Below are 25,957 nucleotides of genomic sequence, written 5' to 3' on the forward strand. Positions count from 1 at the left end.
TTATTTTGTTGTGACTTCATCTGTTTACTACTTAGTAAATGTATCACACTTTGATTTAATTTCAATAGACAATCAATTAGGTATTTTACAATTTTATTATCTATACGCTAACTTCATTCATTATAGTCACGGACATACGCTGTTTGATTTCTGTAAAATCACATATATAGTTTGTAAAGGAAAACTATCATTGTGAAAGTTTAAACACTGATTCAACCCTGCCCGCGCCCCCCCCCCCCCCCCCCCGTATTTTTCGCAACTCAAAGTGTGACTTTCTCTCAACAACGATCAATCATTCACACACTCAAATAAAAAAACACTACTAAAGAACATAACAACAATACATTGTCAGAATAAATACATATACTCTCCATTTCCCTAGCACCATGAGGGGCCAAGTCCTATGCCCATATGGGCTCTAATACCATGTTAAATTTTCATAATTCACACTAAAATTCAACTCACATCATTACAAGGTAAATACAAGGAGTTATGTCTCGAGATAGCTGATCTATATTAGACATAAAATCTCTTGGTTGAATGAATTTCTCAACCACACAACAATATAGGAGACTAACTAACTAGAGAGAATATATCCACCAACTAGACCCTAAAAAACTCCTAAACACTAGGAACAAACTCCTATACATAGAAAACATCACAACTAAGAAAAGTAGTAATTATATTTTCCAAGTAATATAGCTCTCTAATTTCAATCACAACATAATATATTGTTAATATTTAAAAAAAACCCATATATTAAATGTCTATAAAATAATACTAGGTGTTGTTTGGCTAATAATACCAATTAAAATGTGGATGTGTATAAACTGACTCTTTTAATAATTAACCTGTTATTGGAATCAATAACTCTTCCATTTTACGAGTTTTAATAATTGAATTCATCGTTGGAATAAGAAAATATATATTTATTATGTATAATTATTTTGAAACTTGTACTTATTATTAGTTTGGTTATTATGAGGTAAAAACTAGTTTTTATATGAAATGTTTATTTTTAAGTTTTTGGAGGTTGTTAGATCTAGTTGCATATAAGAGATGATTTTTAACTAGTTGGTTCCTATTTTTGTGTATGGTTAATATATTATATCAAGAGTATATTAATTTTCTAATATAGTAAATTTATCTTAAAGAAAAGCATGATATATTAATGGGTAACATAGTTTTTATGTAATAGAGCATTCCACCCAAGGTTGTTTGTGTGAACAAACAATGTTTTCTCTCCCATTTCGTTACATAATATCAAAGCATGATTGAGTTTGACTCCCTCGCAAGAGGGTGTTGAGAAATTAAAGGCCATGGGTAGCACATACATTGTAGGAATATAATTAATGGATGTGCGAGTAGATTTTGTTTTTGAATGATTTCTATAGTATTTCCTTGTGTAATCCATCATTTGCCAATATTGCTTATGCTTATGTAAGTTGTTCGTAATTTTCATGGAATACAACATTCGATGTTATATCCATGTTAAACCATGCAAGGTTTTGTGAGTCAATGGTAAATAAAAACAAGGATGAACATAAGTAGTGGAATTAAAGATCAAATGGAGATCTATAGTGGAATGGTGCATATTCCATGCCATTTATATTAGTAGACTAATTCAAATCAATGAATGGGCTTGGAAAACGGAGTAAAAATTTAACAAAAAATATGTTGATTTCTTAATACATTGCGACAAAAGTCATTAATGATAAAGAATGTTTTTTTTCTATTTCTTCTTCATTATATAGAAACATAAATCATCTAAAAATGAGAGAGCGTTCATTACTAGTGGTATTGAAGTGTTGAATGATTCCTTACTATAATTTTTCTTAAATTTATAGTTGGAATTATTATGTATTTTACAAACAACTGCACATATTTTTCCTTATAATCAATATAGTTTTAAATCTATTAGTCGTGTGGGGATTCTTTTTGAAAACATAGATCCATTTCCTGACTACTCTCCTCCTTTACACCTACATTTGACTATCGAAGTTCTATCTAATTATAAATAATACCGAATAAAACTTAACACTCATTCACCCATGAGGTTTAAATCAATTGACTTGTGTGGGGTTTAGTGCCCTCCAGGTCATAGGTTCAAATCACGGGGAGGGGTTGAGGAGGAGAGCCACCTTTGGGGGAATTAAATTATCTCAACGGGAATCCAAGCTTGACCAATCTTCACAACATTTTGGAGATGACATCAAACATTGAGGTTTTATTTGACCTACTCTTTTCCTAGCTTGACCAATCTTCACAACATTTTGGAGATGACATCAAACATTGAGGTTTTATTTGACCTACTCTTTTCCTAGTTCGAAAAAAAAAAAAACCCCTTGGCACTCATTCAAAATACATGTTTTAAATTTGACATTGTGTTTTAGGCCTATGATTAATTGAAATGATGAGAATAAAAAACCTTGGATCTCATTCAAAATACATTTTGTAAATTTGGCATGGTGTTTTAGGCCAATGATTAATTGAAATGATGGAAATAATGATTCTTGCAAAGGGAATTAGCTAATGAGTTCCTTCATTGGCCCCTTTTGTTGAAATGAATATGATTAAATTTCGACATCATTGATTGCACATTTCTCTAATTGAGTGGATTCATATTCCTACAACAAGATGGACTTTTTTTGCTAGTTTCAATTTCAGAAGAATAGAAAGAGATAGGAAGGTGAAAAAGAATCTACCTTAAAAATGAGTTCCTTAAAAAAAATAGGAAATGAATTGCTGAAATGGTAATCTAAAGGACCCATGTTTTGCATGTTTTTTGTTGGTGTTGTGAGAGAAGTGGACATCTTGTGCATAAAACTTTACCTGCATTTTCATGGAGTCTTAAATTTTAACACAATTATTTCTTCTTGTAGGTCTTCTAGATATGCATATTGAAAAAGAGAGGCTATGATGAAGTGAATTTTGTCCTTGGGATTTGTAAAATAAAACATATTGAACCTAGTCAACTCAATATGTGAGTGAAAGTTTTGTTAAAATAAATGACTCTAACAATTTCCTTCTGAATTATGGAAGTTTCAAGAAGAGTATTGGACAAAGATGTTGAATCCTTAACCATGACATCAAATATGTAGTACATCGGTGTTTCCATAAAGATGTATATTTATAAAAATTAGACGATGTGTGTCATTGTCTCTTATACATTTTTGTAGCCATGTGTGGCAATACCATGCAATGTAAAAGACATTCATGAGTTTCTAGGTAAGGTGTGTTTCCATTGGAACAGAAGCTAACTATGTGTTTTGTTTTCTCTATTTTATCCTTGTAAGTCCTCATATTAGTAGGTGCATAAACTGTAGGATTGACTTGGATATATCTTATATCCAAAATATTTTTTCTAGTGAAATGGTGAGCATTATATTTGGGTATGTATGTGTCTTAGTAGATGGAAATATTTCCATAGGATGGCTAGTTGTTTAGTCTCTATGGTTAGTTTGATGTTAGTCCCTAAAGAAAATAGGCTCTTAGTTAATATATGTGTACCAATGTTCAAGTCAGGGTTACGATCGGTTCATTCTTCGTATAATTATTTCAAATGATAATTTTACTAGTCAATGGAGGTCAATCATGGACACTTTCATTTATATATAAAATTGAGTTACTACAATGAATAACCAGGTTTTGGTATTATAAAAGTTAAATATATAATAGTGTGGTAATGTTCTCACTAGAGAAGCCGAGGGTTGATCACCACCTTAATTTTGAGTTGGAATGATGAGATTGTAGAAAGAATCATAGATATCTTGTTTTGGATGCAGTAGAGAGATGTTTTTAAGCTTTGTCCAAGGAATGTTGGCAATAATTTTTAAGATTAAATTATGATGGAAAAACAAAGTAAATTTAAAGAGTTGTTTTCAATAAAAGTAGATGCCATAGAATCCACTGGGTGTAGCTCAATTCATTAGAGAAATTTTTAGGTCTAAAATGGGCCTCCTAAGGAATATTATAAAATAATAGTGTAAATATAAAACAAGATTAGATTACCTCATCAAGTTTTGGAGGGAAAAAGAAAAAACTACTTTTTCAACTCATATTTTCAATTTATCTCCCTACAATTTTCCCAAATTTTGAGGAGGGGCACTCGTTGGAAGTACCCATGTTGCATAATTTCGACAGACTCTACTGCAAGAAAAATGTGATTGCAATCATGTTTTTGAATGTATTTCACATTTTTTTGTGTAGTAGGGTTCATCGAAAGTATGCAACATGGGTACTCCTTGGGTGAAAAATTAAATTTTTCAGCCAATGAATGCTCCCGCTTGAAATTTGAGTAAAATGATAGGGAGATAAGTTGAAAATATGAGTTAAAAAAATAATTTTTATATTTTTGTATATATATTTTTTATTTTCTTACCTTTTCACTCAAAAAATGGTCTCCATGGTTGACATCATCATATTGAATCTTATTCATTCTTATAAAGTTGATTTTTGTTGTACATTTTTATTTTGAGGCACATTTTTTATCTCAAAATTTCTCTAATGGGTGATCGGCTTGTTATGATGTAATATGTCAAGTGTGAGATTCAAAGATCAAATCCCCATGGGTTAGACCAACAAAAAAGAAAGTAGTGACCATAAAAAAAATTGAGCCACACCTTGTATATGTAGCAATTCTATGATGCTATGTACAAATCCTATGTATCAATTCTTGAGAATTTTGAGCTTGTATCTTAACAATGTTGGTAGTTGGAAGATTTATTGTAATGGTACCTAGGCATTTTTTTCAAATCTTTTACCTAACGTCTCCATGAGATGGAGTATGCTAATTTCATATACCTATATTTATGTATCTCACATGTATGTGTTATCACTCAGAAGTTTTCCCTAGAAGCTATCAAAAGAAGGAATCGTTCGAAGTAACCACAAACTAATCTTTTAGGCTTAGGCTCTAGCCAACCTAACTCCAAATAGGGCTCTTTCTTTATGATTTATCTTTGTTTTTATTAGATTTTAGGCTAGTTCTTAGTGTTCACGGGGTTTTGATTTTGGATTGAAGGTTGGGTGGTGGAATTCTTGGAGCAGATGGCTAAAGCCATGTCTTCAAACCATTGGGCTATGTAGTCAATCAATTGATAGCATAACTGGACTAGATCATTAAAGGGAATGTTCACAGGGCAGGCTAGCAAAGAAAAAGGCAAATCTTCAGGTCTAATGGATAAAATGATTCTGACCAGGGTGAAAGGGTACTTAAGAATCCTTGGACCAGGATCAGAATGAAGAAAATAGGGTGTTCATGAACAAAGGGCAATTAAGAATCCTTTGCTATAGACCAGAGGATAAACTATAGGAGCTAAGGAGCAGTTAGAATTCCCTAGCTAAGATAGTTTAGTAGAAAATATTCAGAATATAAAACAATCAAGACAGAGTGCATTCAAGCAATTTCTGAAATAACATTCCTTGTTATACATTTAGATTTTAGAGAAACAAACAAGATTATGAAGAAACATAAGAGAAACAACAGTAAACATGAGAGAATACTTATTTGTATGTCGCTTTACACAAGAATCCTATAAAATATCTGATCTTTATTCCTTGATCTAGTAAGCCAATCTAGTCATTGATAGAATATAATTTTGATTTGAGAGAAAAATTCTATAGAAATATCTTGGAATCCACCCTACATACTTCGAAATGTGAAGTATTTATACAAAAAATAATTACAAAATATCTCGTAACAGTTTGAGATTTAATCTAGGGAATAAAATATCTTCATGCATGAAGATAGAGATAGATGTGAAACTGCGTTTTGTTTTACCTTTTATTGTGGTGTTGCTCGCTGTTTCTTTTGAGTTTTGAGCCCTTTAAGCTAGCTAATAGTTGTGGTATTTTCTGCGTTGGAATCTTATTTAATTTGATCCTTCACTGATACTCTTTGACCCTGTTTATCTGTCTTTCACTTGTTTCGCCTGGCTACCTTCAGATTTACTGTGGTAAATTTCTGATGTAAAACTTTTTCATAGTAAATATTTCATTTTTTCCCACCATTCTGCCTCAGGTAATCTCACCTTTAACATTCTTCTTTAAATTTCATCTTCCTCTGTGTATTTTGCAAAATTAGGCTTGGTGAGAAATGAATGCTTCACCTCATGTTCTAGGAAGAACAGGTTTTCCAATGTATCATATAACACTTTGCTAGTGGGCAAAGCTTTAATGCCTGAAGTGCTGGCTTGTTCCTTGGCCAAACTCCTGAGTCTATCACTATAGTCCAATTGGGTCATGAGTTTATCATTGATGACCATAGCACTAGGAAGGCCTTTGTCCCTCAAAATTTGAAATTTGGCCATAAACTTGTCAATGGCCACCTGCATGTTGTGGCACTTTTCTTCTAAGTTGAGCATGAGGTTTCTTTTGGAAATAACCTTTTTAATCTCTAAGATGGCTTCAGTCCTATCCTCTACAACAAGCTCATGGAGCTCATATCTTTTCTTACTGTTTAGGAGGTGGATGAGTCGATTTGCATCCTCAGGTTGGTCTCCCAATTCTTCCCTCACTTTTTAGATAGCCTCAGTGGCTACCTTCATGAATTCAGTTTGCTCAAATATAACTTGAATTGATGGCCAAATATCATTGACAAAGTCAATGATATTGGCCTAGAGCATCTCTTTAGTCTGTCCTAGTGGCTTTTGCAGTGTCAAATATTTCTCTAGGAATTTGATTTTCTCACCCATCCTTAGGGCCTTCTGTGTCTCTTCTCTTTGCTGAATTTGGGCAAGTTTACATTCAGTTTCTAAACTTGCCACTTTCTCCTTTAATATTTTGAGCTCTGTAGCTTGGATGGACATCTTCTCCATAGATTTTACTAGTTCTGCTGTTTCTTCAGTGAAGTACCTGCTGCTGTAGTGGACTCAGTTGTAATTGGCATTGCTGTGGTAGGTGGAGATGTAGGTGCCAATGATGCTGCCATTATGGAAGTAACTGTTGTTGTCACCGTGGGGATGACAGTTGTGGAAGTTGTGGCCAGGTCACTTTTCTTGGACTGAATCAAAGTGTCCAACTCCTCTATTTCTTTAAGCTGATCATTTAGCTTTAGGACTAGGTCCATAAGCTCTTCATGTCCTTTTTGTGCTTCTAGGACTTCCATTGTTTGAGGGTGATGCAGCTGGGGAATTTTGAGCTGCTTCTTCAGTGCAGTAATGTCATCATTCTTCTTTTTAATTAGCAGCTTTGTTGCTTTCAAATCCTTGCGATCATGTCCCAATCCTATCACTAAGTCCTCTAAGGACTTGATTCTTGTATCTTTAGCCTGTGAGGAGGCCTTCTCCAACTGAAATTGAGCTAAAATATTGTTTAAAGAGTTCTGCAATTGGTGGGTTGCTATGGCTTTCCCTGTCAATGTAGAATAAATCATCTCACCTGTTTGCTTATGCAGCTCAATCTGGTCAATGGGATGAATATCCCTTGCTAGTACTTCAAAATCCACTCTTTTAAAATCTGTTGTTGTCCTTGGCTACTGAGTGGTCGGCTTGATGAAGGTCATTTGCATCTTCCCCTCTTTGACATCATAGGCTGACATAAGCCTTGTTTGATTGGTAGGGGTCATTTTTAGAACTGTGCATAGGTTTGGGCTTTCAGCCTCTCATTTCTAGCCTTTATTTCTTTGTATCTCTCTTTGATGTCTTGGTCTTTATCTGCTGGCATTCTGAAAGAGGATACCTCAACACTTTGATGTCTTTCCAACATCTATGTGTGTGATGTGGAAGGTTCTAGGATGTCTCTAGATGGAGTGGCATGCCTGCTCCCATCTCTTTCTGTGCTAGTAACCTCAGCTGTCTTCTTTGTATATTCATGTTCAGAGATAGGATTTACTTTTTGTCTCTTAGCCTGGCTTGTCTTTGCATAGGCTTGTGATGTTGTTCTTTCTGAAGGAGTGGCCCCTTCCCTGTTTCTCTTGAGGATTTTCTCCTCATTTAGAGGAGTCTGTAAGGCTGGGGGGTTACTCATGGTGGCCTTTGGTATATTTATTTTCTATGATTTCTCTAGGATGTCTGATTTCTCTGGTACCTCTGATAGGTCTAGTGCTTTTGATTCTTTTGGTACCTGTGATTCTTCTTGGACCTGTGATTCTATTGGCACCTATAGGAAATAATCTTCATCAAGCTGTTTCTCTAGATCAATTAATGTGTTTTCCACAGCAACTTGAGTACTATCTCTGTCCTATAAATTGTTTTCCACCCATTCCAATTGGTTGGCATGCTTTTCTATTTTAGGGATACTGTGATGAATGTAGGGAGCCATCTTGTTTTGCTGCCTTCTATTGCAGATGAAATCCAAGGGATCATATCTCCATATGAAGCTCTATTTTAGATTTAATCTTTGAAGGATTTGGTTTGCCTCCTTTCCAGCTTCTCGGCTATTACAAATAAAGGGACCTAATTGGTCTTTGATCCTGATCTGGGCCTTCTTTTTGGCTTTGAAAAAGTGTACCTCATCTGAATTGATTATCTTCCTGTAGTACTCCAGAGCAAATAACCTCATTGGGAGATATTTAGGTAGTTTGTATGGGGCCAGCTCACAGCCATAAATTCTAATCTTAGTGTGGATTTGGTACAAGTACCAATCCCCCACTTTCGATTGTTTTGAGAGTTGCAAGATCCTCCTTATATCTAAACTGATTCTTGGAGGAGGGATACCAATCAGCGTTGTCACAATGGGATGTACAAATAGGTCTATGAAATCTGTATATGAATATGGAGAGTCATATTTATGGATCAATGGAGTCCAGAAAATTACTGATCTAGGGTGACCTTTTGTGTCAAGCATCTGGAGAGTAAAGGGGAGCTTATCTCCTTGGTAGTATAGGAAAAGATGATAGAAAACAGAGGAATACTTGAAGACTCGCTCATTACTCATCCTAAGGAACTGGTCATGCATCCTATAAGCTATAAACTTCACATAATCATAAATAACAACAAGAGGCCTTCCTGGAGTGTATATGGACATGAAAGCCAAGATGATCTCATCTATATACTCATTGGTGGTATAACCTAGGACACTAGATATCATTGCTACAATGTCTTGGCCAAATGGGGAAAATATGGTATACACATATGGAGGAGGTTCTTTAAGGGTATACATCTCTTTCACAATGAAGGTTTGGATTATTTGGGCCATTCTTGCAGGGTTGAGCTTGGGAAATGAGTCCAACAGGTCTCCAATGGAGAGAGGAGTCAAGTTTTACCCTGATTGAAGTTGCAACATCTCATTTATTGATTCAGCAGTGATGGTGAAAAGTATGGTCTGGTTAGGGGACATCACTGCCCTTTGCCTGGGGATATAGTTTGCATGGCAGTAATGGACAATTTCTCTGAAAATGTGAAATTTAGGGAATTGGTACTTGGGCAAATTTGACTACCAAAAACTAATTTTATCAGCATGGTTTAGGTATTGGTCTCTGTATTGGTAGTAGAGCTTGAGGGGATTCATGGACAAAGGTGTCCTTTATCTGGAAATCCTTGTCTTCTAGGGGGAGATGGTCTAAGTCTAGATGATGAGTGGAAATAGGTCTAACATCCTTGGCAATTGGGGCATCCATTCTCAATTCGTGAGGATTTGAGAATGGGGGAGGTGATTTTCAGTTTTTTTAGGGCAATGGCGGTTCAGTACAGAGTAGGTTTGAGCTGCTAGAGTTTCTTTAATTAATTTTTTTACCTTAACTAAGAAAACTCAGTAATAGGTTCTAAAATTGACAGGGTTTTCCAGTGAATTATGGCTTAAATACCTGGAATTAAGGAGAACTGGCTCTGAACGGGGAAACTGGCAACTATGAATGGTTGAAAAGGCTCTAAGTAGGCTGGAAAGCAAACTGAGTGCTCTGTGGCATCTTTAGGGTGCAATTAGACGTAGGTTGATAGCTTCGACATTTGCAGGTGCGTGCATGGAGGTTTACAGTTGAAAAAAATGATAAAAACAAATGATTTGGGGCTTTTTGGCTTTATGTGCAAAAGTCAATTTGGCGGGTACAGGTGAAAAATGGTCATTTGTCATGTAGCAGGGTGAACAGAAACCTTTTTGGCATGTAGCGAGCGAGAAGTAAGTGGTTTCTACTGCATCACTTTTGGGTGCTCGATGGTATTGGTGGGAGGCTGCCCGATTCCACACGTTGAACGACACGTAGCATCGAGGGCCCGACAGAAAATAACTCTTTTCGGGTGGGTATTGTTTGGACGTCGAGCCCGTCCAAAATGGATAAGGGCCGTTAGATGTGCAGGGGAGCGATCATGCAATGATTAGGAGGGGGAGTTTCATGGAGGGTAGTGGGGGGGGAGGGGGGTGGGGGGGTGCGACAGGTGATTAAGTGCGGCGGTTTTTAGTTAATGAGGGATTTAAGGCGGGGTTAAGGCATTGGGGTCATTAGCGGAGGGTTTAATTGGGTTTTTGACTAACTTAATCGTGGATCGATTAGTTAGTGGGTTTGTCAGGGTTTGGGTAGAAAATCATAGTTTATATTTTAAACTAGGGTATAGGGCTAGTTAATATTGCGAGAGCTAAATATATATGGGAAAAGTGTTTTTTTTGGGATGTAATAAACAAAATTAGTAATTAATAAAATGAGTGGGAGGGGCACAATACCCTAAGTATATGACATTTCATGTTTTAATGCTTTTCCTATAATAACATAAAAACTTAGGATATAGTGTGTTCGTGGGTTTCTAATATGAAAATGATTTATGTGGGGGAATAAATACTTTTCCTAAGTAAAAGTAATTTAACCTTAGGAAAAGAGTATTATTAGGGAAAATGAATAAACTGAACGGGGGATGAATTTTTATGAGGGGGTTTTAGTACTTATTGCCTATAAGTCGTTGAGCTAAGGGTCCAGTCCCTCCAAAAGTGAGAGAAATGCTATGAGCCTCATTGACTTAGGGTTTTTAAGTACTTTGAACTTTGTTGTGGGAAATTAGTTAAGTAAAAAGTGAAATGAATGAGAGAAGTTAATTAATTGACTTTGATATCCATTAGCATGCTTGCTTGCCCATTCATATTTGAAATACATGTTGAAAGGTGGTAAATGTGCTTTTGTCTAATCAATCATCATACTTCTGCAACCTTTCTACTACTTACCCATCTACTCATCCTACCATTTTTACTTCTCTTTATTACGGTGAATTTGAGTTAGAAAACTCTTCTCACACATTTTTCTCTCTTTATAATAGTAAACTAACTACATCTAACCTTATTATATCCAAGGGTTCAGTTTAAACCATTGAGTTCCTTTTATTTACTCTACCTATCTAATTATTTGCCAAGATTAAACAATTTGGTCACATTTTTATTCTCTATATACAAACATGAAATAGCCAAGTTTAAACATTTTGACTATCATGGATTGTGGCAAAGATTACAAACTGCACACAATCATTTATTATGCACAAAAGGTAAATAGTAGTGGCATTTTGGCTTGCTCACTTTCATGGTTTTTTTTTCTTTTCTTGGGGTTCATATTTTTCATCTTTTTTGACCTTTTTATTCTTTTTGTACTTTGATTATTCTTTTAGGACATACCCTATTTACATTTTTTAATTTTTTGAATATGGAAAACATTTGTAGAAAACAAAGGTATGTACATATTACAGGTTTAATATCGGACATTCAAAAATTATGACTCCTATTGGTATAGGAACTTAACAGTATGTGCATGTATGCTAATTGTATGTACCTATATTTATCACTATAATACTGAAATATGCATACATACCCCTTTTTCATGTGTCCTTGATGATTTAGATAACTTTTTGGTATATTGTGGAACCTTTGTTATTGAGGTGTTAAACACTTAGAGTAGACTCATGTGTTAGCTAGATTATGACTAGACCATGTTGCTTGTAGACTTTAGGAGGTGTATTAACTCTAGAAACTAGAAGTTTTATGTATATTCAAGGGGTGTTCATTGAGAATTTCAATGAAACATGTATGTGAATGAAATCCTATCTGATTGAAGGGTTCAATTATTAGGTATCCATAGACTTTGACAATTTGGTGATGTCTAAATGATCAAGACATGAGATGTAAGTAGACTAGACCACATAGATATTTTGTTCGTCACGAGGTTCTTTGATTCATAGTGAGGCATTTGTTGAAAAAGACATGATCCTAATGGAAAGCACCACTTAAAAATAACTGCTCATTAAAAAGAAGTATTGAAATAAATAACTCAATTTCTTATGTAATATTACATTAAAGATTGAAGATCATGTTTATTATTAATTTAATCATTATAACGCACTATTTTTCTCTATATGAAAAACATTTTTCACATATTATTAAATCTACTTAAATATAAATAATCTTCTCACTAATTCAATTTTCCAATTTTCCATTTTGATATATATTCAAATATTCTCCATAGTACATCCATCTCTAAATAAAAAATAATATGCCTATATAATATTTGCTTTCATATAATAAAACACTTATCTCTACTTGCCCATCTTTCTACGCTTTCAATTATTCTAATCTGGACAGATGTTCCAAATTGTCATACTACACCTAGTTAAACATTATATATATATATATAGATATGTGTCTTGTCGTACAAACAAATATAAGTGGAGCGGGTTCTCGTACAAATAGATATATAATTTGAGTAACAAGTATATAAGTCCACGCAAAGATCCCACGCAGTAGATTGTACAGAATTGTGGGGTTATTATCCTGCTTCTAGACCATGATTATAAAAAGCTTTACAGAGCAGTAACACCACAAAGTTAAAAGCGATTGGAGATGGACCTTGCACCATCCCTTTTGTCCGAAAAAGTCTCCTCGCCTGGATCGTCGGGAGCTGGTTAACATCAGGAATAGTCATAATCATATTATATACGACCTGACATTTTAAAAAAGATGCTAAACCTGCTACACAATCAGATACGATTGAATGGTCGTCCACAATAACCTGATCAGTGGGCCTATAATATCAACCACTCTCCGTTATTTTCAATGCCAATCGGTGGATAGAAAATGGTGTAATCCGGTAATGCCGGGATTAGAACGACCTGCAGATAAACAATAACCTAAATATCAACCACTACGAGTTGGCTTCTTGTGCCGACGATAGCAACAGAGGAGGACTAGGTCTATTCAGTAATCGTGATCTTAACATTAGGGTACCTGTTAGGTATATAGCAATTAGTTTGTGTAGTGTATAGTTTTTATTAGGCCAAAGTTTTATGTGAGGAGTTGAGGATAACTGTTATTTTTGAGAATTAACTGTTATGCATGATTTAAATGAGTATATTATTTTCACAATTTGTTATGCATGATTTAAATGAGTAGATTATTTTCACAATTCTCTTAGTAATATTAATCATTTTTCCATCCAACAGTGAAACTAACCTCATCTCAAATTTAGAATATAATCTAAAAATCAATACTTGCCATATAATCATCTAGATATGCAGTTAGCGGCTTCAATACAATCATCTAGAAATGCAGTTAGCGGCTTCTATTGCGCTCAATGTGAATGTGAGCCGGGCTGAAAAAGGAGAAGAGGGAGGAAACCATGCAATTATAGATATAAATATATTTTCACATCCTTGTGCTCTCAGAGATCAGTTTCATTCCTTTAAACGTTTTTCTAGGCGTTAATCCGTTGCAGAACACAGGATCACGTTAGGAGAAGATCAACATCAGATTGGCCATTTGTATTATATATATCTGATATGAAAGCTGCAGCAGCTGTAAGTAATAAATGGCCCAGAGCCTCATGTACTGATGGATCTTTCAACCCGGAAGTTACCTGCTGCAGTCTATTCCCTCTTAACAGACGGACGTTCCAAAAAGTTTCAATGGTTGAGAGAAAGCAATCGCTACCACCAAATTTTGTGGCTACAGCAAGCTCTAATCCTGATTTCAAATCTGGCAGCGGTAATGATTTTCATCTTAATTACCTTTTGGTTACTGTTAATGTTTCCAATTGCGATAATAGAATAGAAATTTATAACGTGATTCGTTTTTGAATCACAGGGGGTGGGAAGAGTATAGTGGATGCTAATATGCCACTTTTGAGAAAGCGCCTCAAGAGGCTGAAACTGAAAGAGAGAAATAACGAGATGTCTACTCCAGACGGAGGAGAACGTATACAGTGGGAGGAGGAGCTATCTCCCACGTATCAATGCAAAATTTGGGAGCCGATATGTTTATTACACAACTATTTAATGCCGTTAGCTAGTTTGAGCGTCATGCCTCTGGTTGTGGCTGCATCAGTTCTTTTCGTGTGGGGTATTATCGTTATTAAGATTCATCCGTGTGGATTTGGCGCTTGTTCTTTGGCAATTTTATCATGAAATTTTATGTTCGGTTATCGATTTGCAATGTTATCTCTGGCTGTACTTTGTTAAGTAGTTTAATAGCAATAGCATCAACCTTACTGGTGTTTCTTGTCTCTTGAACGTTAATGCATTGTAATGCAAAACTCTTACGGTAGCTGACAAGGGACTACTGAAACCGTATCTTGAATAACAAGTCCTTCATATCTAGGCTGCTTCTTCAAGCTCACACCCAAGCCGCCCCAATCAATGAACCTAGTCAAGTCAGCCACACCTAGTTTTAGATTTAGATGAGATGGTCAATAATCTAAACTATTTTACTCCCTTTTTCTATAAATAGAATAGATTTATCTTAGAGTTGCATCCTTTTATAAATTTCACTATATATTAATGAGGATATTCAGAGGTGGTGAATGGCAAAATGATATGTTATATAACATAGTTATACTCCCACTGGCTTTCGGGAGATGATCGGAAACGCTTCAAAATTATTGAGAGTTTCAACAGGTACTTTAGAGGTTTTAGGAAGTTACAGTGCAATTCATTTTTGGCGTTTTGGGAGCTTCAGACTGTAATGAATAAGTGTAAACTTAGGTCTATTTGACTTTGTTAGTTTGGGGGCTGCTCAAACTGATGGAACTGTGCTAAGGGGAAGGGGAAGGTATGCCGCTGGGTTTAGATTTGGATATGGGTATGGAATTAAGAGAAACAATCTGTTTATGGAAAGCCCTTCTATCCAAATGAATATGAGGCATCATTCTCCTAGTATAGGCTGATGGCTAATGGATATAAAAGAATTTAGGAAGATTGTTAGCCATTGGAAAAACCATCATTATAGCGCGAGTTCAATGGACAAAAGATGGAATCCTAAAGAAAAAATAATAGTTAGAAATTGTGAAATATAAATATTATGAAAAAACAATTTTTAATTTAATTTTCATATTTATTTAAGTATAAAATATATATTAATTTGAAAATTTATAATTTTATTATACAAATTCTTTTTAAAATAACATTGAATTTAAACTCTATTGTTTTTTTTTTTTAATTATTATTGATATCTATTTTATTTTTTCTTATCTCTATCATAATTAAATGTAATATATAATAAGGTTACATCAAGGGCCAAGAATTGAACCAATGACTTAACATATAGTGTTGCATGAAATCACTTAATAATCCAGTAATAACAACCTTTTTGACAGTTTGGGAGTTCTGCATGTTTTGTTGCACTAAAGGAATTTATTTGAGAAATTGTTGATGGATTAATATTTTGATTTTTTTTGGCAATGTTTTAACGTTCAATCTTTTACATGTTTCTTTGCAAGATGGAATTTGATTAGCAAATTTTGTATAGAAATAAATAAATTATTTTATTTTTATTTTTAATATATATCATATTTTAATATATTATATTTTTGCTACCCCAACTTGACATTTCTTGTAAATTTGGACAATACTTCTAACTGTACCAAATACTCATTCCAAAACTTATGCAACATAATTATGTAACAATCATACAAAATTGGGACATGTTGAAATATTCCAACATAATTATGTAACAATCATACAAAATTGGGTCATGTCGAAATACAAACGAGTTGATATGTTATAAGAATTAAAGAGAATTGTGGCATGTTGCAAAAGGAAACGAGTAACTCGTTTTACTTGGATGGTTGGGCTTGATGAAAATATAAGAATTTAGATTTCCGAGAATTTTATTTTTAGAACCTTGCTGGACGATTTTACGTGTCTTAACCTTACTCAGCTTCCTTTGGTGATATGTATTCGGATATATATTACCATGCATAGATTTATTTTAAATACGGATTTAAGAGGAGCTTAGAGATCTTATTTTTTCACATGTAATTTTTTTAATGAACTGATATTATTTACATATTTTGCATGGTCAATTAATTTTTTTATATTTTATTTTTATATTTTTAGTTTTTAATTTTTATTTGGGTTGATATGAGTAAAATTTTCATTTTTGATGATGGATAGGGTTACACATCATACTGGCTATAGAATGAGCCTCTAGGCTCAATAATCATTTCATGATTTTCTATCATGGGTCATTTCATTGACAATAAGTATTCTAATAAACAAGTAGAATATACCTTTGAAATTTTTTAATAAATAATAATTGTTAAAAATTAATATATAATTTTATAATTATTATAAAATTTAAAAGAAATATAATGGTAAAATATATTTTATAATAGGAAATAAAAATAATAATAATATATTATATATTATATATAAGAATACTATAAAGAGGTGATTAATCTCATTCTTGTTCATTCTTGTTAACGGAAAATATCTTTTTTCTTTCTCTCATGCTAAGCATAAAATGAACTTTGTAAAGATAAGACTAATTCTCATGAGCTCGGGAATGAAACTTGGTGTTGGTCTATTCCCAAAATAAACTGAGATGAAAGAATTTACCCCCTCTCAGATACTAAGGGAGTTGAAGATTGAAAACAATTTCTCTCGGATTGTCCTACCCTTATTCACATCCGTTCTTATTATAAAAATATTTACTACACTACCAATTTTTTTAATCGTTAAGTCAGCAAGACTACATGATTACTTAATTAGACCATATCAAACTTTTCTGTAAATTAAACACCATCATATGTAATACTTTCCTAGGATTTTTTTTGAAAAAAACCTTTATAAAATGCCAATTCAACAAATTATTAGATTATATTTTTTAAGCTCCACTTTTATCATGAGTGACCCTAAAATTTACACTAAAGGTGAAATTCATTATACAAATTTTTTTATTATTTTTTTGTGAACATGTAATATAAGAAGTATAAATAAACCATAATTTATTTATATAAATTTTTAGTTTTACCCATTACAAATTAATTGGGTTTTGTATTTTTATTAAAAGCATTTGCCTATCGATGATTATTGACTTTTATTACCTCTATGAATATTTATATATTAATTAATTTAATTTTTTTTGGTCAATTGAAATGAAGTTTTGATTTCATGATTAGGAATCAAATATTTTGACATATTCTTATTATGTTTTTTATTCTGGAGTTTTGAATAATAAACTCTTATTTTGAGACTTATTTGTTTTTTAATTATTATTTGTTTTTTAATTATAAATTTACCTTTTGTTGATGGACACATCATATTATTAAAAAGTGGAAATGTCTAATTGTTTATGATTGTATGCCATTCAACAACTATGTGTAACCTCGACATTCATTAACAACAACTATTTGTAACCTCGACATTGACTAATAACAACTTTACCGATTGTGCTAGTATAAAAACATTCCTTCTTGTTTAGATTTACTCTAAAATATTATCTTATACATGTTTCCTGGATTTTAGGGAAACAAAAAACCATAAATAAGACTACTCTCATAATGTGAACAAGAAACTTTAAATAGTTTTGCAATTAAAAAAAAAATGAAAAGTGTATGGCACACCTTCCTATATACTTATTTATATATTAAACATGTGGTACTTTCATATTAATTATATATAGTATGATGTGTGGCTTTCTCAACCTCTAGTTGCGTAGTCTTCTATCTCACCATTTATGCATTAGGTTTTCTACCATGAAATTCCTTGGCAACCCATTTACTCAGCTTTGTTGATTCTCTGTCTCCTTGAGTAGCGATGGTCTCTGTTGCATGTAGCGCTGCCCTATCTGATTATCATAACTGAGCGTTCTATTCCTCATTGTACACTTGTCCGTAAGAATCTTATTGCTCCACTAATTGGGTGTAACTCCTTTGGCATGAATTGCATGTGTTAGAGGTAGAAAACTTGCAGGATCTACCCATAATATAAAATTTGGACATTGTGGATTACATGTTCACGGCCTGGCATACCCATCATTATCTTCATTCTCGATTTTGTTTTCCAAACTTTCAACCTGCAAACACTCACCCAATAACAACTCTCTGCGGTCATTGTCTACACTCAATCCTTCTACAACCTTATAAATAATGCTTATTTTTTCCTACTATTTGTAGGCCTGTAAATAATGTCTCTGCCCTCCATTGATGGCTACCAAATGCACTTGACAGTCCATAACAATTTTTACAGTGAAATGCTTGTAGAAGACAACGTTCATTTTTTATCATTGACATGTCTGAGGGCGCTATTTTGTATTGAATGTTACTTCTTTTGATGTTGACTGTCCTCTGGCTTCTCTGTCATTGTGAAATTTCCTGTTTTATGTGAGCGCTTCTAAATGTCTTTATGCTTCCAATTTACTAACCCTGCATTGGTTTTGATGAAAACTAAAGCATAAGTAATATGTGAGCTTAACACATTACTTTTTCTGAGTTTAAAAATTCATCGTTTCTCACTCGGGAGCTTTGCTTTGTCCATAAATCCTCAGGATTGTATAGAGATTGTGGATTTCTCTGTTGTCAGATAGCTTTGTTTTCTTTTGTTATGGTCGTTTGCTTTTGGCCGCTACCGGAGTCCAGTCCATTCCAAATAAATATGGTAAAATACTATAAAGGCAAGCAAGGAAAAGACATCACATATGCAATTCCTAACTTCATTTCGAACATTGAAGAAGCCTAGATCCCCTAAAAGGTGTTGCTCTATACTCCAAGCTAGACTCTCCTAGAAATAACCTTTTAGATTTTCTAAATAGTCGGGCTTTCATTGTTGAAATGTTTATGCTTCTAATCTCTCGAAATTTGATTCTGGAACTCCTCCGTTACGGTTATCAAGGAATCATTGTTGGTCAATTTTCTTCTAATAGGCTATTACTGCTAGACGATTGACATTGTCAATGGCATGATGTCAGATTTCACGAGTCCCTTTTCATAAACAGACAGCTCTGAGTCGCCAGCAATAAGAGCATGCTGGCTGCCATGAAACCAGCGGCTGGGTAGAAGGTGAAAAGTGTGGGCAAGCACTAAGAGTAAAAGTAAGGGGCAAGTAAAAATTAGGATCCATTTTAATTTGGAAGTGAAAATAGGTGATGATTTGTGTTTGTTGAATGGAGACTTTCAAGCTTTGGAATTAGAATCAACCACATTTTCATAGGTCTGGGAGAATCGAATTTGTTTCCTGGGCATTGCTACACTTCTGGTACTCGTCAAAAATATCGGCGATTTGAACAAACGTAATAATCATAGAACCTATGGAAATTGGTTCGAGTGGAGAACCTTGAGTGCCAGATAGAATTGCATGAACAACTGTTCTATCTTGGAGCACATGGAAAGTCAAGTTCCACTAGTGCGTGATATTTTTCCAAATTCCAGTTGCCCATATATTTGGAACTGTGCTTCGAGAGTACTCATCAAGCTTCATAGAACCTAAATTATCACACTCAACACCAACTGCATCAAGTTTGAGCCTATTTGTGTTGGCCTGTGAACTACATTGAAGAAAATGACGAGGTGTCGATCGCTGGATTTGGGCGAAAGGGGCATGGCGTGGGAGATATTCCTGGAGTTAGGTTGTTAAGGCATCTGGTGTATCCTTGTTAGCACTATTCAAGGAGAAAGAGGAGAAGGCCAAGAGGTTGAGTGGGAGTCGAGAGATTCTCTGATTGATTTTAGCCATTGATTGCAGTGGATTCAAGGTATTTCTCTTTCTGTGTTTTAGAGTGTGAAGTTCGAGCCTTTTTCAACACATTTCTTGATGCTTAGGTACAGGCTGAGGTTACAGTAGGACCAGGCCAAGGTTTCTTGGTGAGTAAGCCCAGAAAAGAGCAGTCTATCAGCTCTTCGGCTCACTGTTTAGGGAGGAAACACTTCTATTTTGGGTGTGTACATTCAGTCAAGTGACTGTCTGGTGGACTAATTTTCTGTGTAAAAAAAAAAAAGGTTCATTTTTGGCCATTTGATTGTTTCTACAAACACATTGTTGATTTGATTGTTTGAAAAATGGAGAAAAATCATGGATTATTAGAGTTATTAAGAACTCTAATCTTATCTACTGATGGAATTACAGTTAAAGTAAAAAAAAAAACACTCTCAGAGATATTCAAACATATTTACAACTTGCACAAGAAACCATTGAATTTTTGCAACTTGAATCTTAGCTACAGCAAAAAGAATTACAACAGTGGAGTCATCATTCTGAACCTGTTTCTATTCAAAAGATTGAAACAAACTCCCATAAACAATAAGACAATAATGTTACAATTGATTCAAATCCAGTGCCAAATAAAGCAGTAGAGTTACATGCAGATACAGAAGTTCAGCTTGCACTTCCCAAGCCCATCATCAGACCTTAGGAAGAGCTTGTCCACAACAAGCACATAATTGGTCTTGGATATGAAAAGGATGCGCCCTTTCATATTCCAGACTACTCCAAACCAATCCAATTTCAAATTGCTTGATTTATTTAGGACAGTTCATCTTCACCTACTCTTCATGATAGTTCACCTCCAGATGTTCCAGATTCTGACCCCCTTCCACAACAACAGATTGTGAAATTCCAACACTGTGACCGAGTTGACCATCTGAAAGATCAATGTTTTTATCTTCATCCATGTAAGCACTGTCATAAAACCACCCATTCTTCACACATATGCTTCAGAAAACAAACCTCCTGCAAGAACAAAGATATATCTTGGATGGATCGTTTCTTGGCAATGGGCATCAACAACAAAGAAGATATTTCAGTCACATGTCAGAACTTGTTCAATAGTATTGAACAGTCTTGCAGTGGAGTTTTCTCCATCATATCACCTTGTATTTGATAGGGGAGGAAATGATGGTCATCTACAAACTTCAAAGTCACATCAAGTGAGCCTGAGCCACAACCTGCGACACCAGTTTCAAAATTGTAGCCAGAGACAAAGATGCCCCTGAGCATGCCTTCAGTTGGTAATCTGGGACACTTCCTCTAGCAGAAGACTTCAGCTTCTTGCCAATTTCGGAAGAATTCCAGCAATAGAGTTGGGGACACTTCCTTTAGCAGAAGACTTCATCGTCTTGCTAGAATTGGAAGAGTTCCAGGAATTGTATTAAGCATTCAGGAGTTGTTGGTCATCCTTAAACCATCACAGGTTGAGACTTCCCTTTTCAGGTTGAAGTTCTCCCTTTTATGCGAGGTGAGACCTTTGTTTCATGGTTGAAGGTTTCTCTCTTCAAAACAATAGGAGCACTTCCTCTAGTAGAAGACTGCAGCTTCTTGCAAGTTTTGGAAGAGTTCTAGGAATTGCACTAAGAATTCCAGTGTTGGTGGTCATCCTTAAACCACCACCGTTTATACCAACATTTCAGAGAGCACATTCAACCTAGTGTTGCGATGCATTTTTGCACATTTTGTATTACAGCTCTCTTCTTGGAATCATACATAACCCTTCGGATTAAGTGGGGGAATGTTGGACACCTAATCCTCTATGGGTTAGTATGGAAGCAGAATAGACTAAGGAAGTCCAAGAGACCTTGGGATGTGGAACCCAACGGTCAAACCATGTACTATAAATGTATATGATTTGTTAATAAAAAATGCACTCTCATGTTTTATCTTTCATATTTTGTTGCTGCCCATGTGTGTGTTTAACAATATATATATATATATATATATATATATATATATATATATATATATATATATACATGGGGTGTGCATATCATATAGATTTAACATCCTCAAAAAATTTCAGTTAATGTTATTATATATGTTGAAGCCAAATAATAGGTCTTCCTTGTATTCCTATATTCTACTTACCATTATGATAATCCATCCGTCCAAAATAAATTATTTTTACTCTTAATCCTCTATGTGTGGTTGTTGCATAATTTTCTTTCTTTTGACTCCATGTTTTTTTGTTGTGACTTCCTCAGTTTGTAATAGTTGTTGGTTTTTGATAGTACCGACTAGCTATAGAATTGACATATTTTTCTTACATAATTACTCCTTTTTTCTTCCACTTTGTATTTATTTTTTCTTCTAAACATATAAAACCTATCATTCTATGACCTTGCCAAAGGTACATTTACATATTAATACTTCTTTTATGTTTTTGTTTTGGGTTAAAATTTAGGTATGATAAAGAGTTAGTAAAGTCTAGGCAAGTGTGTTTAATAAATGGACTGAATCTGTTGTTTGCAAGGGAATTTCAGTTACATGTTTTTGAAGCCACTTGATTATCATACAGTTACAACCTTTAAAGGTTCACAGTTTTGCAACTTTCCATAAAATTCTCATATTTGTGGAGTTTTGGAAATAACTTCCTAAATCTCACGAGATTTTAATGGAACTACCAAACAATTTCATGAGTAATGTGGATTCTACACTTGAAAAATTAGCTAGAGCTAACTTTCTCTTCATTACTAGGAATCCATTGATCCTACAAATATTGTTTAGTGAAGAAAGTTTGACAACCCACACAAAACTAAGAAATATACTTATTAGTAAGGTACAGATGACGATGCAACGAGAATATAAGGGAAGTATCATAAAAATAGTATATAGTTAAGGAACTATTTTGAAGATCCCTTTTATTATTGCTTCAACACATAACAATAATTGCAACATGAAGAGGCCATACATAACAAATCTATAATCAAAATGCTCACACCAAACAATAGAACAATCATATTTTGTCATTCTTTGTAACTACAATTTAATTGAAATATTAATTTCATAATTGAGTTAGTTATAAGGGAAGGAATATGTGTTGACTTGTTGGATGATGAAATCTTTCCTCCTTTATAAATATGATCTTCAATCAAAAGTGAATTAGTGATTGAATATAAAATAGTTGTGCGTGCATTCTTTATAAATGGTTACTCTATTTTAATGTAAATAATATTTGTGTTATGAAACTTGGCGGCTAAGATCCAGAAGCCATGAATGCCCAGGGAAGAGGAGAGAAAAATATAGATCATCCATGAAACTAATCATAAGAACATTGATAAAATTCAAAAACTGAATATATCATAGAGATATGAATAGAGAGAGAAATAATTTGAGAAGAACAAGAATTCGATTAAGAAGAGCCATTACATGAAATGAGTCCAAATTTGGGACCTCTCCTTCTCGACCTTCACCCTCCTCGTATTTCTTTCTTATAAGTTGTCTTGTAGAATTATTCAACTTTGGTTAGACTTGAACCGATCAAGTACATCTCAGTTAAGTTCCTTTTTACGTAAAAATATGACTTTGTGATTTATACATCGAAACCTAGGTTATAGGCCCCCTTAAGATTCAGATCAATCTTTCTCCCTTACAGAATGATATTCACTATCATTTTAAATGCTAAAAAGGGAGGGACCCCATTATGTTTAATGTACCATCACGATTGCAATATGCCATGATCTAATGAAAAGAATATTTTTGTGTCGCTAAAACATAATCATTTGTTTGTAGATAATCCACAACTATCATGATTACAACGTTCAAAGTGCCGACAAAGAGAAGGTTTTTGTGTGGTTAACCCATAACCGTGGGTTTGTGGATGACCCATAACCAATTTGGAAAAGAAAAGTTTTTAGAAGGGTTTTGTTTGGTTTACCCATAATCATGAATTTTTGGATCATCCAAAACCATGGTTTTTTTGGAATTCTTTTAGCAATGGACCTCTTGCTGCAACTTTATTGATAACCTTTTCTACATATGGTGAAATAAAATTATATCAAATACTTATAGGTATTGAAGATATATTTCCATTTATATAAGTTATTGCTTGAAACAATATTATTATTCGAGGTGGGGGTGAATAAGTATTAGGCTAATTTTACAATTATTTACAGATTTATAATTTTATTTTTACTTGACAACCATTTATATGTGTAATCAATGACATATCAATTAATAAGTAAATTAAACAACACGTGAACACACAATGACGCCATGAGGAAAAAACACATGAGACACAAAGACCTAATGTGGAAAATCATAAAGGGAGAAAACAATTTTTGTTGTTGTTGTTATGATGTGAATATAAAGCCACCGCTGAGATTACATTATGTTTAGTGAGCACCCAATCATAGGAAGCACCAAATCCCTGATGTGTTTTGCTAGCACCCACTATAAGGAAGCCCAAATTCCCTCTTTATTAGGAAAAAGACTCGAGGGGGTTGTGAATTAGTATTTTTAATTCACTTTAAATTTCAATTTTGTATTCAAAATTTTGTTTGTGACATTTATTTAGACAACCCACATGTGACTTTTATTTTATCCAGACTACTTAATTTTCTTAACTTCCAACAAATGTTTAACTTTAACCATTGTATTATTAATTCATTAGCCAAATAGTATGCAGTAAAGGGAAAATAATTCATAACACATAAGAAACACATCAACACATAAGGACACTGAGATTTTAGATGGAAAACTAATGTGCGATAAAACCATCACTATTATCGTCCTTGTCCTCTTCTCTTATTATAATGCAAAACCATTACATCACGGTCTTATGCTAATGCAAACTCTTGCCAGCACATAGGAACCCACCTGTAGGAGGCTACAAACTCCACTCATTATCTAGCACCCACCAGAAGGGAGCTACAACCCCTTAATCTCATTTAATGACTCCTAATGGAAGGGGACTCCTACCCCCTCACTAAAGGTTAAAACCCTCAACACGTTGCGGACCAAGTTCCATAATATTTCATACTAGATCCACCTGTCAATCAACCATTAAAACATGTAGGCCACATTTCATCAATTTTTCACACCAGACCCACACCTAACAATATTCTCAATACCAATCAACCAATCACTGATAATAATCAACCAATCACACTATCATCAATATAGAACTAATCTGTTTTCATTACAAATCCTGATAAAATTGTCTTCAGCATATATACATGACCATTATGAAGCATAACCACATATATACATGCTTCCTGTTCATAACACCTGCGTACAGATCTCAAATCAATGAATACTTAAACAATGTTAAACTGAATCTTTATATTAGCCACTAAATCACTGAAATGTCTAGTCACAACAACAACTAATCACATGTATACCAATACTGACTCACTGAATACCCAACATAATGCAACATCATCACTAATCAATATACCAAGCCACAACCAAATTGTTCCAGTCAACATTGCTAGACACAAACAATATTGATCAAGACATTGTTGGTAGACAACAACAATTAATATAGACTTCATTAATTTTCATCACCAAACAACAAATACAAACCCTAGAACCCATACGCGCCTTCAATTAAACATAACTGTGTATATTATCTCTTCATGTATAAAACTCGAGTACATATTTTGAAATACTAAATGCCAAAACATATTATCTTAGAATGCATATGTGACTAATAAGAAGAAAATCCTCGTATTTACGCTACATTGCTAAAGAAAATTTGTGTATGGATCTTAAATCACTGAATCAAATAATCTTTGTAGACATGACACACATTCCAGATACTTCACTGTCAAAATCACAGTTCTCTGCAACCACATTCAGATCATAGCCCTACTATAACCACATATATTTTATTGTTAGCAATTCAAACATTATATAACAATCATATCAATCAAGCATATATTCAATACATCTTCATATCTTTCAAATTTGTGACTTCTCCTTGTTCCCTGGTGCACACCTATTTCAGATCAGATCACACATGAATAATCCATTACATGCACACTTAACTCCATAATATCCATTTTCTTATATATATTTTTCCTTTTCCAATACCACAGGCATACATTTGACATAATCAAATAGACATTGTC

The 25,957-nt window shown here is 34.0% G+C and overlaps 1 protein-coding gene across 1 annotated transcript; it reads left to right on the plus strand.

Annotated features, from left to right (window-relative positions):
- The first annotated feature begins 13,417 nt into the window (after positions 1–13,417).
- Positions 13,418–14,404, plus strand: LOC149186753 (uncharacterized). Its single transcript, XM_089412684.1, has 2 exons — positions 13,418–13,887; positions 13,987–14,404. Exons 1-2 carry the CDS (start codon positions 13,683–13,685, stop codon positions 14,304–14,306), a joined length of 525 nt encoding a protein of 174 aa, XP_089268810.1. The 5' UTR covers positions 13,418–13,682; the 3' UTR covers positions 14,307–14,404.
- The last annotated feature ends 11,553 nt before the right edge of the window (positions 14,405–25,957 follow it).

This window comes from Pinus tabuliformis, chromosome 3_1, assembly GCF_031772625.1.
Source record: "Pinus tabuliformis cultivar Carrire ecotype Pingquan chromosome 3_1, CPIR1, whole genome shotgun sequence".
In the NCBI taxonomy this organism is placed as follows: domain Eukaryota; kingdom Viridiplantae; phylum Streptophyta; class Pinopsida; order Pinales; family Pinaceae; genus Pinus; species Pinus tabuliformis.